The sequence below is a fragment of the Phytophthora infestans genome, genomic scaffold (assembly GCF_000142945.1).
Source record: "Phytophthora infestans T30-4 supercont1.20 genomic scaffold, whole genome shotgun sequence".
Lineage (NCBI taxonomy): Eukaryota > Oomycota > Peronosporomycetes > Peronosporales > Peronosporaceae > Phytophthora > Phytophthora infestans.
This window is the reverse complement of record NW_003303739.1, coordinates 1546502-1565395: the sequence shown is the minus strand read 5'-3', so window position 1 is coordinate 1565395 and position 18894 is coordinate 1546502. Positions and strand designations below refer to the sequence as shown.

Here is an 18894-nt window from a genome sequence, read left to right as displayed (position 1 = left end):
ATTTTTGTCATCGTCTCGTGCCAGAATAGGACCATCAAGCAGCACCAGAGGCCTCCACGATGAACAGGAAATTGGCGTTCGACAATCGTCTGTGCTACGAGCGCGATGTGATCCGACAGCAAGCGCGACATCAGCGCAAGCTCGAGCAAATGGTGCCTACCTGCCACTCTCCATCCAAAGTTTACATGGACAGTAATGCGCCCGCTCCTCATCCTCATTTGGCCATAAATGCCAAGCGCCAGCAGATCGAGAGAGACCGACAGCTCGACATTTACCACCAGAACCAGCGTCTTGCCAATAAGATGGTGCAGATCATGAGCCGCCAAGAGAATATCGTGCTGGCCGCATCCTCGCGATCGCGACTTCCTCGACGAAAACCTGGTGAGGCCTTGATACCGCAGTCGACAGCTCGAGTCCAGACTCCAGCAGCGTCCCATTCGCCTCAAAAACCCGTGCACAGTCCAGCCCACATGCACATGCCTGGAATTCGACTTGATGCCACGCAGACGCCTCTTTTGGACTGTCATTTGTCGCCCGAGAACGCAATAAGTCGCGGCGACGCCTGCAAGAAGCCCTCTCTTGTGAACCGAGCTGTCCGAAAGCGCCGACAGAACGCGATCGACCAAGAGAATCGCCGTCTGAAGGAGCGACTGGCGCATCTGAAGCCGTACTACAACACGAAGAAATGGGACGGCGAGTGGCAGCAACACGCCCACAAGTTCAGCCACATGCATCAAGACGGAACTGTGGGCTACTTGCTACCGAGAAGTCCATCCAAGAGGATGGCTCCACCTTCGCGTGGCGGGTGTAGAACTACACGAGAACGTGGCCTGTCAAGAGGAGGACGCGACCTGCCGTCTCTAGACCAGAGAAACAAACACAATTACAGTCGAGCCGGTCGTCTTCAAGAGCTGCAAGATCGTCGAGAAGTGCAAGACGAAGAACACGTTCGGGACTTGCCGCCGTGTTTGCTGATGGAGGCCACGACCAGACAAGGCGTCGAGGTCGCTGTGGACGAGCTACAAATCGAGCTGACTCGTTCCGACATCGCAGAGCTTGGCGATCGGTGAGTAGTATCTCCACAAAGGCTATGGGCTAGGCTCTCTTCTTAACGACTGGTGTTGTGCACTTGCAGCGGTCTGATGGTCCACGCATCCTGGAACGATGGCACCTCCGGTGACCTGCTGGTGAACCACGATGCGCTGGTGCAGGTGGCTCAGATTGTGGATGACCTAGAGATCATGTACGTAACTGCGAAATTAGCAGTTTTATCGTGCTTTTAGAGCTCAAACTCAGCTAAACATTTCTTGTTAGGATTAAACTCGAGACGGTCTCACAGATTCCTTCAGCGGAGGGAAATGTTCCCAGCTTGTCAACTCTATTGACCGATGACGAGCTGCAGAAGTTACTAGTCGGCGTGGTGCAACAACTGCGCTTCCAGGTGGCCCCGACCGCACCAGACACATCACCGAGACCTCAGCTCGTCATTTCATGGGCATTGTCTGTGCGAAATGGCGGCAGAAAAGCTGACGTGTCCCGCTCCGCACGAGAGAGATCGCGGCCACGTACATGTCCGTCAACGATTGCCAGCGAAAACGCGTGTCAGCGACATAATCCGGCGATGCAAGAAGATGATTATGCAGATGACTTTAACGAAGTGACATCCCGTGAGAGAATGGAGCCAGATGGTTTCGAGACTGACTGGGCCGTTCGATACAAGGTGGCTGCTCTCCTGAATCTCGAGGGGCGACGGTGGCGAACTGTTTTACGCAAAGACGCTACGTTCTACTTGGTCTCCTCGTGGTTCAACGAAGAAACACGGATACAGACAATTAAAGCAACTGGCGTTGGAAGCCAAGCAGGCGACGTCGAGGTGCCAGTAGTGCAGATCACGTATAACTCCACAGAGGCAGACGAAATACTGGAGCAGTTAGAAGCGGGTTCCTTAACTGTATCAGAACTTGTAGCGAGGACTGTCACCCCGCTTCTTCCTTGACTACTGTAGATGTGATAGATAATCCCATAAGTGCTTATACTTATGTATACTTTTTCTTAGCGCTTTCAAGCAATAGTTTTTCACGATAGACGTAAGCCTCGAGTTGTGACGGAATCTTGGCGAGACGATCGGGAGCACACTATTGGTAGAGATGTCGCAGTTCTCCTTCAGCTTCAGCCTTCTGCTTATCGTGAAATGCTGCAAGCTCCTTGTGGAGAGTAGAAAACAGTTCTTCATATTCAGCACGCAGATACAAGAGGCGGCTCTCTGCTTGGCTGACTTCTTGCGTATCGCCAACCGGGTGAAGTCGAAGGATTGCCATCGCATCAAAAATTACTTGTAGGGGATTTTCATTACAAGAATTCGATAAAGTCAGGGAGGCGCCTTGCTTAATGAGAGCCGTGGCACACTGTGGGTCGTAGTGACGCAGTGCTACGAGCAGCATTGTATCCCCGTCAACCACACGATCAAATAGAGCCATTGAAGTGCTGGAAGACGCACAACTCGTTTTGTCAAAGAAACCTAGCGACCCGAGTCTTCAGAATGAGTTCCCAGCAGATTGACAACAAGGAAGACCTACCGAATGTGTGGAACTGCATCGGCGCCCCGAATGCAAGCGTCTTCACTTGCGTGTCTACTGCTGAAACAGGAAGATCTTTTAACTCTGTAAACACGCGGATGAGCTCGGTGTGGTCCCTCTTTGCCAACGCATTAAGGGCATGCAAGTCCCATCGGTGGCGGATCAACTTCGTATGCATTCCATTCGACGTTGTCATTGCTAAATTCAAAGGGCTATAAAGATAGTGCACGTGCCAATACATTGTTGGAACTAGGAAACAAGTTGTGTACTTAAGTAAGTTGCTTCGAGTATCGAAGCGCAGCTGTAGCGTGGCGACTTGACATACGGTATGTAAAACTTCAATCGAGTCGAGTTGGCAGATTGTTTAGAATACAATTACTACCGAAGTTTACGTTGCAGGCTCTGAAACAGTGTAAATGTACGAGCACGCCGCGTGCTGTAGGCGCAGCGCTGGACGCCTATCTCAGCGGTTGTGCAGATTGTGCCGGGCGCCAGCGGGAGGTACTGCTCCTAGAGAGGAGGCACTCGGTTCCAGATTCATATCAATATAATCATACACACACAGCTCGAATTATTCGACATCCATCCTATCTTAAGGATGGGATCAAAACATGGAGAAAAACGGAAATCGCGATTCGATCATTCCAGCGAGGCTCAAGCGACAAGAAGAAGATTCACCAAGATATTATAGTTGTTTCTTTCATGGGTAAAAGGTAACTTAGACTAGTGTTTTATTACTTCGATGATCTATCATCGAGAACTTCGTATCAAGTGCATGCCACGGAAAACAGTTCAAGTGAGGTCGAAGTGAAGCTGCATGCAACTACATGTATGCGCTCACCAAGATAACATGAGTGATCTGTAAAACCATATGTACTTTGTTTGTGTTTGAGAACTAACGTTTCGGAAGCCTCGGAAGCCTCAATTTTGTTTAACTCGTCTGGCTGTTCAGTGACTGCTATCATTCTGCAATAATTCGAACTCGACGCAGATCAATAGCTTCTGTCCATGTGGCTATTCACTCTGTTGAGCGCTGTGCTGGGCGCAGCAATTGTCGTTCAAGCGCTGGAAGCTCAATCACAGGAAGTTCAAGTGCAGGGAAACGCCAGTTCGACGACCAAGTACATCGACTTTTCGAGTCTGAAGAAGTTCACGAACCGATCCAAGTGCCTATTTCAATGAGGTCAGATCCGAGAGCAACGAAAGCCCCCCAGCCGCCAACTTTGGCTCCAACCCCTACGCGCCCATTACCATCGACCACGATCAAGTGAAGCCATTTCCTCAACCTCAGCCTGTCACGATCTCTGAAAAGGCAGCAGTTAAGTTCAAACCCCAACTTCACATCACGAACGGATGCCACTCGTATCCTGCGGTCAACGAAGCCGGTGAGACTGGAGGTGGTTTGAAAATAAAAGGCGCACCGAGTGCAGGATGCAAGGGCTCAGGCTGGGGCTCACAGGTTTACGGTCGATCTAGCTGGTACCAGGGCGTTTGGGCCATCATGTACTGTTGGTATTTCCCTAAGGACGAGCAGTCCTTCAAAATCGGCCATCGCCACGACTGGGAGCACGTCATCGTGTGGATCGACAACCCTGAGAAAATTTTGGCGGTCACGCCGTCAGCGCACAGTGGATATCTCAAGTACGCCCCTCCTAGGCCTGATACAATTGACGGGACGACTGCAAAAGTCGCGTACGAGAGCCACTGGCCCATGGATCACGCTCTTGACTCCACTTCGGAAGCCGGTGATTTCCAAGACCTGATCATGTGGAGTCAATTGTCAGAAAATGCCACTCGTGCATTGAACGCGGTGTACTGGGGCAATGCGAACACACCCATGAACGACGGTAACTTTCAACCTAAGCTGGCTAAAGCTTGGCCTTTTTGGTCGAAATCGAGTACTTGGGCATTCGTGAAAGAACGCGTAAATGCTCTGCTTCGCCTTGCAACGTTTTTTTAAAAGCTCTTTAGAATAGGTATACCCTATAAACGCAGCCCAGTCTATCCTAATTCGAAATATACTTACCTAATTTTGACTTTATGTTAGTAAGGAAGCTTACAAAATCTAAGTCTAGCTTTACGAGGAATCATGTGGCGAAGACCGCTACCGGTACCAGTGCGGTATTTAGAGAAAAATGTTTAAATTTGCGTGGCACACTCAATGCAGATCTCTTGCTGTTAGCGTACACTGCACCAGAGCACCAGCATTAGAACCACTGGCATTGTTGTCACCCACTCATAACGAACTCTGCTTCTTATACTCAAATCATATTCATGCATTATTGATCGATGTCTGCATCTGCCACTACGCGATCAAAACGTAGAAAAAAAATCTTGAAACGCATGTTCATCAGGTCATCGGGGTGCAGTTTGTTGCCGCGGGGGACGGGGATACTCTGTTCGGGCGGAGTAGCTCGAGCGATATACATGTAATGTTAAAACGAGAGAACAACGAATACCCCGCAGCTATAACCGTCATCTTGTAGCCAGCCTGGGAAGTTTTCGACTTCCATCACAGTAGCCATTTTCGGCCGAAATCGACTCTCGAAACTTTCCTCCATCTTGATTAGAAGATCCTCTTTGTGAAAAGGGTTGAATGTCCATACTGTTTGCCGCTCAATCTCACAGATAATACCACACCAGCGAGGAAACGTCACGCTAATATAAACTGGGCAGCACACGATCCGATTCGCGTGTATTTAACTGAAGATGCGATCGCTAGTGTCGATAACTCCACAACTTCTCTCCACGTCTGCCATTTGCATGTAAATGGGGTCGACGACGATATCATCGCCCCCGCACCTGTTGAGATTAGTCCATGTGTGGTATTAATGCGTAGAGCCTCTGGAAACTTCCTGGCCATCCTCCTCATGTGCGCGGTCTGGAAGGTGATACAGCTCGTGAGACTTGTTGCAGGATCACGACAAATGACTACAGTGTTCCCCGGTCCCTCTCCAAAGTCCTGCAACAGATCGGACACTCGAACGTTGTCATCCGATGAGGTGTACATCTCGCGACACATCTCGGCAATCCTGTTCTCAGCAACCTTCGGTTGAAGCGGCTTGCCAGACACTTCTTTCAGGTATCGAAAGCTTTTTTTTGCGTTTCGAACCACCTACCAAAACCTCAAGCGCTAGAGCATAACTCAGTAAGCTAAATATCAGTAAAATACATTGTTTTACTTTGCAACATTGTCTTGGCAACACGCTTGATCACTGGTGATTCGATTTCACGTGTCTCCGCTTAGCAGGTGGCCCACGCTGTGATTATGGGCCGACTGGTGCTTCTAAATTCGAGCAGTGTAGACGCCTTTCTCACGGCTCAGCACGGCATTCAATTGCGCCTTGCAACCAATTCCACGGACAGTGTGGTTTATGCGGTCACCTCTGCCCCGAGGCTTGAAATCCCAATCATGTGTACAGATAAACATCTTATGCAATACTTGAGGGTGTCGTCGTACAAATCCGGTTCTTTTCCAATTCGAGCAGCCCGCTTTTGAGTTTCACGATTCCGGTCACGCACAAAATTACTCGTCCTCAACCTATATATCTTAAAAGTCTATTTTTGGTAGCTACAGAACGCATTTTGGTTAGAAAGTATGGTAAAAATACTAGAAGCTATTATCTTACCGGTCAAACGCCTCTCCAAACGCTTCCCACGATGCAAGCTCACCCTCGAAGGTAGGTAATGCAATCTCGAGAGAAATTCTAGCCCCAGAAACTGCGTTGTCGGTCGTTTGGGGCGGAGCTGGCGAGGACGGAGACGACATGGCAGCTGGAAGCCACGTGTATGATCGGAGTACTACGATATATCGGGGCGGGAACTGGGGGAGGCGTGAGCGCGTAGTGTAGCCCGGCTAGACAGCGGGGCGAGTCTAACTGCTGTGGGGAGGCCTGCTTTGCGGGAGCGCCAGAAGAATGAGCGGCGCTGTACGCTCGGCTTTTCAAAAACCGCGGTTAGGGTAGTGATCGGTATTTGGACCTTTTACGCGCAAAACCCTAAAGATCCTAGCCACTTTGTTTTTTGTATCTGGGGAAATTAGATGCTAAAAGTTTGGTGTACAGAACCCTAAAATCCTATCAAGCATTAGAGGTGTGTTGTCTCGCCACCCATTTCTTTCTCATTTCAGAATACCCCCTCAAGTTGATAGAACATATCGTTGCTGCAGGTGATGGCATTCCTAGCGCGCTGGGGAGAGCTGAAGAAGCTCGGCTGGAATTCAAAGAAGCCAACCGGTATCTCCTTGCATCATACGTGCCCCAAGCCGGGTAAACACGAAGAAGGGAGTGGCCAACAAATGACATTGTTTTGCCTTGTCAGAGATCCGGACAACAATAACCGCATACACGACTAGGGTGAGCTTGTAGATCGCGTCCAAGTGAGAGATAAAAGATTCTGGATCACGGTCGAGGGTTTCTTCGAGCTAACACCTACCACAAATGGATCAGCGTCACTGCCATTGCCAGTGATCGGCTTGTATCACTGCGAGTCGTGAATGGGAACGAAGCAGCTTCATCTTCCTGCCCCCTAAACTCTGATCCCTTGATTTTCCTGCGCTCGGAGTCCAGGAGGTCACTTTCCCCAAGCCGTCCTGTAACATGGGGATGCCCAAATTGCTGCACAGCTGATAGAGAGGGCGATTGCGCCTCTGTTAGGTTGAAGCGCTGAAGAAGTGCATCATAGACACGCTTGGGCTTCAGTCCTTGGGCCTCCCAGTCCTTCACCACCTCCTGCATTGGTGGGGTTAGCACCAGCTTGTGTGGCGAGCGTGCTGGAGTGGCTTGGGGGTATGCCTCCTCGATGGTCACTAAGCCTTGTTCTTGCCAGGATATGACCCGGGCTCGCCACGGACACGCTTGGGCCGACATTACGTCTGCGCAAGCCCTGCACGCGCAATGCAGGCGCTGAATGCCTATGGGATGCGGAGCAGAGGCCATGCATACGGAGCACGGGGCCAGCTCATTCTTCACGACCCTAGTCTGCTTGATCCCATCCAGAAAGTTTGCTGCCTGGACGCATGACATTGCTGAGGCGAGAAGCTGCCAGGGGTGTCGAACGCTCATTTCAAAAGGAAGGAGCTGGGAGAATGAGTTTGAGGCGGCTGGTTGGAAAATGATCTTGTCTTAATCCCCCCCTAGCTGAGAAACTGCGCTGGTTAGAAAATGTTTCTGTGACGATCAGGTTGCGGATTGGGCAAACTAGCGAGTGAATTATGGCTGGTACAGGGCGTACTATCGCAGTGGTCAGTCTTTATAAAGTTGGCAATGCCAGCGATATTACTGTGCTAGCCGTGCTTTTGCGGTACTGATAGTACAGTTTGGTAATGTATATTTTTTATTGGTGTAAACAGTACGTCCTCTTACATTCTGTCCGTCGCTGTATTATCTATTCACCTGTCATACGTAAATTCTCTCACTTCCGGTATCGTGGTCCGCCCCTATCATCGGATTTGACATAGTATTTTGGAAGCGTTTTACAGTGTCAACCTACCAACGCGGATTAAAATGTCCTCTTCATCAATACATGTATCATCTCCGTAGCTGGAGAGCTGAAAGGTCTTGCACCTTTCGTCTACGCTTCTAAGAAATATACCTGTGTGCTCTGGATCGTAGACTTACTTTGTAATTCTTGTTAAATATTTCCTACTCCAGTGCATCGCTTGCAGCTGGTCTACAACATACACCTTCTTATTAATGTTATCACCGCTCTTGATCTTGTCATAAACCCACTGCAGTTGTTTTCTTCTATCCGCTCAAATTCAGTTGTGGCGCGCTGGGTGCGCGCTGCAGAATGCAAGCGAACGCGCAGTAGATTACCCGTGGAGAGACTCCGCCAAAATGCGATGCGACATGACCCTTCCTAAAGTGATTGTATCGACAATATCAGGGCGCTTGATTATACCAGTATGTTGTTTGTCGCCTTCAAACAAAATGTAGAAGTGAACTTGTTTATCTTATGTGCTAGCAATATGCATGACTACTGAAAGGTCGTCCGTTCTGCAACCACCAGCTGAAGTGTCGTCCGTTGTAAGCTTCAACGTGTTGCCCTTGTAATAAAGCAAGTGCTGTTACCGCTGAGCTGAAACCTCAGCGGTTGCTGCACTTTGTAGCATTAGCGACAGCACTTTCCCCTTCGATGACGTAGTCGTACTTCTTGGGCTCAACGCGATCTTGTACTCGATTGTCTACTTGATCTAGAGCGCTTTGCGCAGAGCTCTCACTTCGCTCTGCTTGTGGTTATTCTTGACAAAGGCTCGCACAGCCACTGGAACGTCTTGTAGCAGCGTGTCTGCTGGTACCCATGAGTCCTCTTTATTACTGAGACCTCTCCAGCGCACCTCAATTCCATGACGCTTTGCCTCCGAGTCGTAGAGCGCCTTAAGCAACTTGTCAGCAACGTGCCCTTCACTGTTGTGAGCAACGTGCTTCAACATGTCCTCAGTCACGTTTAGAGAACTGTCTGCGTAAAAGTTAAGGCGAATAGCATGAGCTTCACGTCGCTGCCCAGCGATGAGGTTTTCTATCTCGAAAATCCAATTGGAGACCGTCCCTGTCACTTGTGCCGATCCACACTACATAACGCGCAGTTTACTGCGTGTATGCTGTCAGACATCGGCGTACAGCACGTAGTCACCGATGTCGAGCTGAGCCATAGCTGCTCCTAGCTTTTTGTTGTGACTCTTACGAGCTGCAGCTCTACCTCCCGGTTCACTCGATTTGTACGACGATGCATTTCATCTAGTGCTTTGCGCAGATTTTTCACGTGGTCTTGCTGCGATGCCTGTATACTTTCCAGTGTAGCCATTTCAGCCGGTCCTGGAACCGCGAGGTTATCGGTTGGAGACATTGCCGGTAGTTCCGTCATCACCGTAATGGGGGCCACTCCTCTTAGTGATGGCAACGGCGAGTTGTTGAGCACCGTCTGCACGATCTTCACCACTCGTGGCCATTTCTGTGGCTGCATCCTCTATTCGGATAGAAGGGCAAAAAACGGCAACAACTGAGCGCTTCGCGCATCACCACTTCCACGGTGCCGTTTGGCCACGGGCATCTTATCGTTGTGTAGTGGTGGTGCGCACCTAATGCGTGTTGCAAGGCCGCAATGGTTTTGTTCTTGAAGTGTGTGCCTGGTCGGTGACCCAGGTGCGACACACTCCGAACGAAGCAAACCAATCAAGCAAGCCGTTAAATGTAGTGTCTGCATCTGCTGTTGCACACGGTAGCAGCTACACGTACTTGGACGCATCGTCCTTAATAACCGGGATGTAGGTCTCTACAGAGTCACTGACGCACATGAACAAATAGTCCCAGTGGATGAGCTCGTTTGGGTGCTCTGCGTGCATTGCTTCGCCTTATACCCTAGGCTGTGGTGGTCCACAGAGTGTGCTCGCGCAGTGCAAACATCGCTGAACAAAGAGCTCAACATCTTTGCTGATGCCCAAACTCGGCACCAATCTTTTCCAGCGTCGTTACCACTCCACGATGACCAAAATGACCAACCACACAAACACGAGCTTGCAGCTCTGTTGCTTTGTCCGGAATCCAAGTTCTGTTCTTTGTGTCCTTCCACAAACTATCAGCAGTAGATTGGACCGCACTACTGGGAGGCGTCCCTGCGCCCTGATCCACCACGATGTCGGCCACCGTAGGCCACGGGAACGACTCATTAAGATGTGGCGAAAGCGGTAGCTCCATATGACGAATTGCGCACACTGTTTTGTACGCTGATTCCCAACGTGATAGCAGGTTTGCCTACACGTTATCACCCTCTGGAATGTCGTAGATCTCGTACTTATAGACCATGAGAAGTAGTGACCACCTGTACAACTTATCTGCAGTGTATCGCGGCACAGACTTTGATACACTGTGGGAATTGAAAATGTAACGTAGGTTGCGGTGGTCGGTGTACAGGGAGAAACCATCCGGTCGATGCAGCAGATAGTCTGCTCGCCGGCACGTTTCAATGATCGCATAGGCCTCTTTCTCCACAATGGACCACCGCTTCACCGAACCACTGGAAGTCCCGCTGAGCATCAACAATGGGTGATGATCTTGCTTGCTTAGCAGTCTCATGGCATGATCCTGCAAAACTTAAGGTATTGCAGCGCCCCGGCGCTCGTCACTGGCGTCAGTATACACACATAGTCTCTTTGTTGGGTCGGCGTGCGCTAGCTGCAGCGCATGTTGCAGTGCTGCTTTGCAACGACGTAAACAGTGTTCTTGTTCTGGTCCTCAGCCAACATCACTCAACAGCACCTTTCGGACCTGAGTCTTCTTGCGACCGCCTGCTTTTTCATACACTTTCTCCATAGACTTTAGCCGTAGGTCAATCATTTTATCATATGCTGGGAGTGACGTTTGCTTTCAGTTCAGAGCACAAACGATCTGTTGCAGCTCTTGGCCTGTGGTGGGCGGCTGAAGGTTCGTCAACGCCTCCACGCTAGCCGGATCGGGCCGCACGCCGTCACCGAACACAATGCGACCGCCTCACAATGCTTCCCGCAAGTAGAAGGAGCACTTCTTGGGATTCAATTTTAGGCCTTTATCCACACAAATAGTGAGCACCTCCTTCAGTAAGGCTAACAGGCCCCCATCAGTGTCATTGTAGCCCAGAAGGTCATCAATCCATATCAGAAGTCCATTGTTGAACACCTCGGAGAACTTATCCTGTACCGTAGATTGCACGTATGCCACGCTGTTGGTGCCCCCCATGAGAACACGAGTCGGAGTAATCACTCCTTCCTTCATCAAAATCGAATAGATCCCCTGAGACAACGGAGCCATGGCAAATTGCCAAAACCCTTTGAAGAAATCTAGTGAAAAGAAACGTGAAGATCCACGTAAGCGATCAAAAATCACTTCAAGAACAGGCATCGGCCAGACAATTTGCTCGACAAACCCATTGGGTCCCCTAACATCCACTGTCATTCGGTGGGATCCAGCCTCAGGTTTGTTCACTACATGAGGTGGTGAGCACCACTTACTCCGAGGATTTCGGGAGCACAGTCCTGCAGCGATGAGCGCGTCGATGTACCCCGTTAAGAACTCACGATGCGTTTGTGAGTATCGACGAGCACGGCACCGCACAGGAGTGACACCGGGTTTCAACGTAACCTCCATCGGCGGCATGTTCACAGGAGGATCACGGCCGATCACCAATCGGAACACGTCAATAAACTGCATCAGTATCCTAAAACGTTCTTCGACAAATTCGGCTGACGCTCCCAAACTACGAACTTCCACCACTTTCTTAAAATAATTTCCTTTATCCGCTGACGTTCAGCGTCCTTATCATCATCAAATACCGGAAAACAGGCCTGGCCCTCGTCATCGCTCAAAGCAGTCTCTTCCTTTGTCGGTTCAGGCGTTTCCACAGCTCTAGTGGACGCCAGTACGCTCTCGCCACAATTTGCAGTTTCTTCTCCAACATCACCCATATCTCAGACAGACTGAGCTTGTTGAGCAGCGGCAAGTAGCTTAACCGGGCTGTAGCCGATCCGCTCCATAATCAATCGAGACAGCAGTAAGTCACCAACTTCGGGTGGTAGCCGCTGCTCCGTGACCCAACAAACCACGTTATGCAACACGAGCGGGCCACCTGGTGTCGAAGACTTTAAATGAATCTTGACTTTACTCTTCACAGCCACTAATTTGCCCCCGGTACCACTGGTACCGGGGGCAAATCTACCAGTCACCGCGGTACTTTCCGGTAAATCTTGAAGAGCCAGCCACTTTCCATTTCTGGACAACAGCTTCAGGAGCTTCGTCGTTACCACAGACACTTCAGCCGCTGTGTCTACTGCATCCATCACAACACACGGGATCGCTGGTGAACGTGGCCTGGCCAAACTTATTATTGGTGCTGCCGCCAACACAGGCTTCAACACTATTTAGCCTGTGCTTTTCTCGTACAACGCCTTTGCTTCAATAGGGCTAGCGATGTTTGGGCACTGGAAAGCACCGTGCATCTGATCTTCACACTTAAAACACTTTTTGTCCGACTTAAACGTTTTTGAGCGGTGTCTGACTTGCTTCAGTCATGCCATCTGCCGTTGGCATGCCATCTCCTGCAGGTTTATCGGACCGTTGTCCCCTGCATGGCGAAGTTTTGTTACCAGTACCACGTCCTCCTTGAGTTTTCTTTGAGCTGCTTCCAGATCCTGGATGCAACTCAGCCTTAGTGCTAGTATTGGCTTGCGCCGGTGGCAAGATGTGGGCTTCAAAGCGCATAAAACCCTCCAGTTCACTGCGGACCCACTTCACGAAAACTTGTATATTTTCCTGAGTCTGCTTGTGTGTTTGACGCCCCAATTGGTCCTTCACAATAGCTCTGAATGCTGGTGGACCCAAGGCCCCCACCAAGTATCCAATCGCTTTCTTGGTTTCCACTTGCACCACATCCTCCATGTTCAACCTGTCGACTATCTCGTAGAAGTCGACCATGAGGCGAGAGAGTCGAGACTCCGCATCTTGTAATTCCAAGCTCATACAGAGCATCTCCACCTCCTTATCCAGTGTCTCGTACGCGGTGTTGTCTGGTAGGCGTGCCGACAGAAAATAATCCCTCCATTCCGCTTCAGTCACGTCCTTCTCGTCTTTAAACAGCTCAAAGCCGCAGATCCTCTCCATCATGCCCTGTTCAAGGCATGAGCTTCCCGGCATGACAAAATGCTTTGCTTGAGCACCTTGATTTAATGGCCTAAGACGTCGTGAGTAAATAGCGTAGCTGTCCATGAAGTCACGCTTCTCCTTTTTGAGCTGCCTCGATAAATAGGCGGGACAGGCAAGTTTTTCCCTGCCGCCACGGTGACGGTGGGTGGCTCCGGAGCTCGTTGGTCGCTCGGTGGTGATGCACCTTGAGCGAAAGCTCCCCATCGCGCTTGCAAGTGCGACTGCACCGCCTCTGCGAGGCTATTAAGCCGCTCACCCTGCAGCCCCACGGCCTCTTCAGCAGCCTTTAGCAGTCGATACTGCTCCTCCAGGTATTGCCGGTGCTCATCCATCTGTATTTTCATTTCCCGTTGCTGCTCTAGCAGTGCAGACTGACGGTCGTGTTGTGCCTGCAGATATTCCGACGTCTTTGCGGCCAGCTGCTCTTGCTGGTGCTGCACGTGGTCGAGTTGGGCAGCCGTCATCTGCTGTACAGCTGCAAATGGCTGAGCCATCGCTTCGACCTGGCGACTGGTCTCGCTGCCTTGGATCGCGACAGTGCGCGTCATCGTCTCTTGAGCTAGCATCAGCGCTTGATCCGTGTACGGGGGGGGGATACGCGGCAACCGGTATATCTGCCTCTCCAGCTGAGGCACCATCGTTTCGTCGGGCTTCTCCATGCTGGGGCGACTCCCAGCTAAGGAATTCTTTGTTGTTTGTCGCCTTCAAACAAAATTTAGAAGATACCTTGTTTATCTTAAGTGCTAGCAATATGCATGACTACTGAAAGGTCGTCCGTTCTGCAACCAGCTGAAGTGTCGTCCGTTGTAAACTTCAACGTGTTGCACTTGTACTAAAGCAAATGCTGGTACCGCTGAGCTGAAACCTCAGCGGTTGCTGTACTTTGTAGCATTAACGACAGCACAGTACCGGAAGTGACAGCATTTACTGTATTCTCTAATCGCTTTTGATCGATTCTCAGAAGCTCCGCCTCCTTTTTTCTCGATTACATTAGAGATCCCTCTTGGTAATTCTCTGGATTTTAATCCAGAGCCACATTTTGCAACTTCGAATTTGCCATTTAAAAGGTGTATGTGAAGCACACACTACTTTTGATCGTATTCGCATACAAAATTACCTCCCTACAAATAGTAAGCAATAACGGTAAATCATACACTATTGTATTGGGTCCTTTTCACGGCGGAGATCGGTTTGAAAACTAAGGCATGATTTATTGAAATATCACACCGATGGTTCCAGCCGAACCTACCACATTAATAACCGACGGCTTCTAACATGTCGTGTTGGAGACTTTGCATTTTTTCTTAATAGGAACGACTTTCGCGTTAGGCATCCGTGTTACGAATGTTTGTCGCAAATGCGTGTCATGTAAAATTCTGGATATTCCCGCAGCGCCCGACACACTAGCGTTCATCGACCTGAATTTTGGCAATTGGCGATTCTGTCTGAGCAACTTTGGCAACGAACTTCTTTAGCGAATCGCTCATAAAATATTGAGCCGACTCCTTATTGAGCTCCTTGTCCTCACAGAAGCACAGCAGAATAGTATCGATAGCCATCTCGTAGACGCCAAGAAGGGTCGAAGCAACGAACCAGCCAAGCAGTAGTGCCACCAGGATCGAAGCTAAGGGAGATGATAGCTCGTGATCTCCGCCGACGCCATAGTCGTCGGTGTTCTTTTCTAAGTAGGCGAAAGTTGCGATGGCACAGCTCAGCGCGACAGCCAACTTGCCAGCACCTAATAGTAAAAACGTCACGGTCGATACGGCACCGACCTGTGCAATGTTGGTCAGTAAGATCTTGAACGCATCCTTGGCTGACACACAGAAGCTGTGGCCCTTCATGGCGATGAGGATGTAAGCGTTTTTGGATAAAAAGCGCAGGCACTTTTCCAGACACCACAAACAGCACTGCACAATCTTCATAACCACCTTAAGAACCAGATTGGATTGCTGGAGATCTTTCGTCTGGTGATCCAGATACAGCAGTGCCGCTCGGATAAACTGCACCACTGCAATAATGAAAGACCCGAACGCGAGTGACCCAAAGTGGTAACGGAAGCAGTTCTTGAACGATGTAAGCACAGGGAAACGTCCCATTTCCTCGCTGGACTTGTTGCGACTCCAATAGTAGCGACTCACAGCACCAGCTATTGTGCACATACTTATTGCATTAATGAGCTGAGCTGTCCACAAGAAGCCGAAGAAGTGGTATGCTACCAGTAATTTCATTGTTTGGTCGGGGTTCACCTTGTTTAAAGTCGTAGTCGCTTCTGTGGTTATGTTCTGTCCAGCCTGGTCCGCAAGTTCTCCTGCCAGTGAAGCTAACTGCATCTCTCCTGAGCTGTAAATGTACGCCCCGACGATAGCCGCATATGCGAACAATATCAGCAGCATTACGAATGGAATAATCGGGAATAACACCAGCAGTGGTAGACTCTGCATGGCACGCGAAGCCTCCTTCACGATACCAACAGCAATGCGAATTTTCTTCTGAAAGAAACAAACAAGCAACAATGCGACGCCAGCCAATGCGTATACAACGTAAGCTGCTACAGCATAAGCCTTCTGCTTATCTTGACTTGCTTGTAGTGTCTGGGGAAGTACGATTGCTGTCGTATTTGCCTCGGAGGTGTCCACACCTGCTGCTGCTGCGACCGTAGCGATCTCTGAAGTGAGAGCATGAAGATCCGAGCTGCCGATGATACCTCCCTTGGTACTTAGCATCAAGGCAAATAGTAGCAACAGCAACACAAAACTCCACAATGTGATCCACACAATGCAACCAGCACAAAATCTCAGCAGAATCACGAATGCATAGCTCAAAACGAGTGCAAGAACGCCGCCACAAAGAAGAAAAACTGGCCACGTTTCCTGCAGATCACCAATTACTCGACCAACGCTGGCACCCACAGTCTGAAGCGTCGAGTAAAGCGGGTTTTCTTGTGCCGGCTCCATTGACTCGGACGTGGTAATAACGCGCTTGATCTCGCACTTTTCGTTCGGCACTCGCACACCATTCACCTCGTCGTAATACTTGGGTTCGTCGCCTGGGACCACACATTTCTCTACAGACGAAGAGTTCAGCTCCGTGATCTGAAGACAACGGTAGAGCACTTGCTCACTCGGCAAAGCTACCAGCCAACATTGTTTTTCACTGGGAAATACCATTCGGTCCACAGCTCTCGATTTGCGCTCCTCTTCGCGCTCTTTGTCGGTGGAAAGCGACGTATCGCTTTGAATCTCTTCTTCAGCTTCGTAGCTGCAGATATAAGTGCCGGCGCCCGGACATCTTGCTACACAGACACCGTAAAATGAAAAATCTTCAGGAGCTAAAGACGGATTTGATGCCTGCTCCAGCAAGTCCTGCGTGACGCGAGGATAGAACGTCAACGGTTGATATTGATGCTTCCCAGTGCCGCATGTGGAGCCGTTGTAGTCCGCTCCGTAGAGAAGTCGTCTGGGTTCACCGTGTATCAGTCCGACAGCAGCAATAGCAATCATACCAAGCCAGAAAACTGTGAAGAATACGGCGCAGGGCACATCTCGGCACTTTCGAGAGCTTGCAGGAGACACACCTTGCGATGGGACGCCATCCTGGACGCCGACCTGCTCTTTGGTGGAACAGCAGCCCATATTTCTTCGATGGAAAAACTTTGTTCAAGTCACGAAACTACCGCCACATTCCAGGAGCAGACACGGTACGAAACTGTTTCAGCGAAGCATGGGAATATGGAGGTGTATTTAGCAGCTTAAAAGCTGGCTGTACAGTTTTATGAATGGTTTTTAAATCACACCAATGCAATAAAATTAAAATTGCGCGATTGTTGCTAGGGGTACACAATGTTTAGCGTTTAATAAACGCTAAGCATTTCGTAGAATATTATTCTGTGATAAGTGGTGCGTGAATGTTGCTAGGAAGCGTGATCACCTATTAATAAGCTGCTCATTATTGAAGACAAAGGCACCGGGATGGCATTCGCAGCAGTGGTAATAAGCTAGCGCTAGCTTTGGATCCTTCTTAATTATCACAGGATCGTAACATCTCCAGCTCGTCACTCGTCAACATCACCCGTTTCTAGAATACTCTTAGCAAGCTGGCTCAATAGCGATTCTAGTTGGACCCACTTGTCTTGGCTGCGCATGCTGCAATAGCTCGTGGATTCTTTCCATGAAGCAATCGTCGTCTCTCTTGGCCACTTTTGGTCATTCATTTATGTCCCAACAGTACCGTATTCCTTATGTGATTGGCGACGCTCGGTCATTAGCGACAAATCCAGCAGCCAATCAAATTGATTTAAATTTCGTGTCGTCGCGCTTTATGTGCTTGGCGACCAATATAACTTTGAGCATGTCATATAGTTTTTCTATGCAGGTATCTTTTATGCTGGCAGAAAGGCTGGACCACCTCAAGAATTTGACTGTCGCCAATCACATAAGGAATACGGTAATGTAAAATATTATTTTCTAATATATATAAATATTTGTATTACTACCATTAGTATTTCATTTTGTTTTAAACGGACACAAAAAAACAACTGCTCTCCCAGACCAAAGCAGCCTCTAGTGGTGGAGTAAATGACACCCTAAGGTAAACCTGGCTTTGCCTGAGCTGGGCGACTATAATAATACCAAAATGCCACTTACAATGACACTCGCGTCATTCGGAGCACACCCTACTTTGGTGCTGATAAAAACGTACCTGAATGTGTTCTAAAACGCTCTAATTGCTCTAATAATTTATCTTAGTTTTTTTTCTATTTTTGTTAATTATTCCGACAGTACATTGTCTCAGTGAACGAAGCCCACTTGCATTATCAACTACCGATAGTAATGACAACTAGCGATAGTAATAACCAGCCGCGCTTCGCTAGGCTGGGCGCCCCTTCGGCGCCCCCGCGGTTTGCTTCGCTCGCGATTTAAAGATTTTATCTCCTGGAGAGTGCAATCCTCGGCTCTCTGGCGAGCTCGGCGCTGGGCCCACCTCCGCAAATACCGCGCGGCCCTGCTTCGCAAACACTCCACCCGGGTTAGCTGCGGCTACGCGACCTCGCACCCGCTCGCCTCAGTTGGAAGGCCGCTACCGCATGTTCTACACTTAACTTAAGTTTTTTCGGGCTTCCCTACTTTTGGTCCTGCCTCCAACACTATAGGATTCGTGGCAGCAGTGGCAGTGCCCTATTAATAGTATACTAGGCTAGTTGTAGCGGACGTGGAAAGGCAGACAGCTCTAGCTGAAGCTGCAAGAGGTGGTTCAATTGGATGGCGATATGGGCTCATAGCATCGTAGCTTGTGCTACCGTTTGAGAAGACTTTGGTCAGTCCGTCGTATTTCCAGGCATTGTAAAATAAATGCCCTTTGTAATTCATGAGTACTACAGTAGTAGTATTTAGACATCGGAAAATACAATCAGATACGGCATTGACTTCACGTGTTCTCCTTAACAAAAAAGGCAATACAACAGGGAGCAATAATAGCTACGGCGCAATTATTGGCAATACGTGCATTAACCTTGTCACCTTATCAAAATGATGATCTTTCCTAGGCCAGACTTGTGACGTCCCACTTATCCTTGTTTGCATCGAGAAACATGAGCATCTTAAAGTGCGCGGGAAGCATGCTGCTCCGTTGCGGGACCATCTTGCACT

The 18894-nt window shown here is 49.4% G+C and overlaps 2 protein-coding genes and 1 pseudogene across 2 annotated transcripts; 2 read left to right on the top strand and 1 right to left on the bottom strand.

Annotated features, from left to right (window-relative positions):
- Window positions 1–59: 59 nt before the first annotated feature.
- Window positions 60–1996, top strand: PITG_10844 (uncharacterized protein; the record flags this gene model as incomplete). Its single annotated transcript, XM_002901614.1, has 5 exons — window positions 60–807; window positions 895–897; window positions 943–1066; window positions 1136–1243; window positions 1315–1996. The coding sequence occupies 5 exons, from the start codon at window positions 60–62 to the stop codon at window positions 1994–1996; spliced, it is 1665 nt and encodes a 554-aa protein (XP_002901660.1).
- A 1811-nt stretch (window positions 1997–3807) lies between these two features.
- On the top strand, window positions 3808–4455 carry PITG_10843 (annotated as a pseudogene; the record flags this gene model as incomplete).
- Window positions 4456–14649: 10194 nt separating this feature from the next.
- Window positions 14650–16881, bottom strand: PITG_10840 (choline transporter-like protein; the record flags this gene model as incomplete). Its single annotated transcript, XM_002901613.1, has 1 exon — window positions 14650–16881. One exon carries the CDS (start codon window positions 16879–16881, stop codon window positions 14650–14652), a length of 2232 nt encoding a protein of 743 aa, XP_002901659.1.
- Between the last annotated feature and the right edge of the window lie 2013 nt (window positions 16882–18894).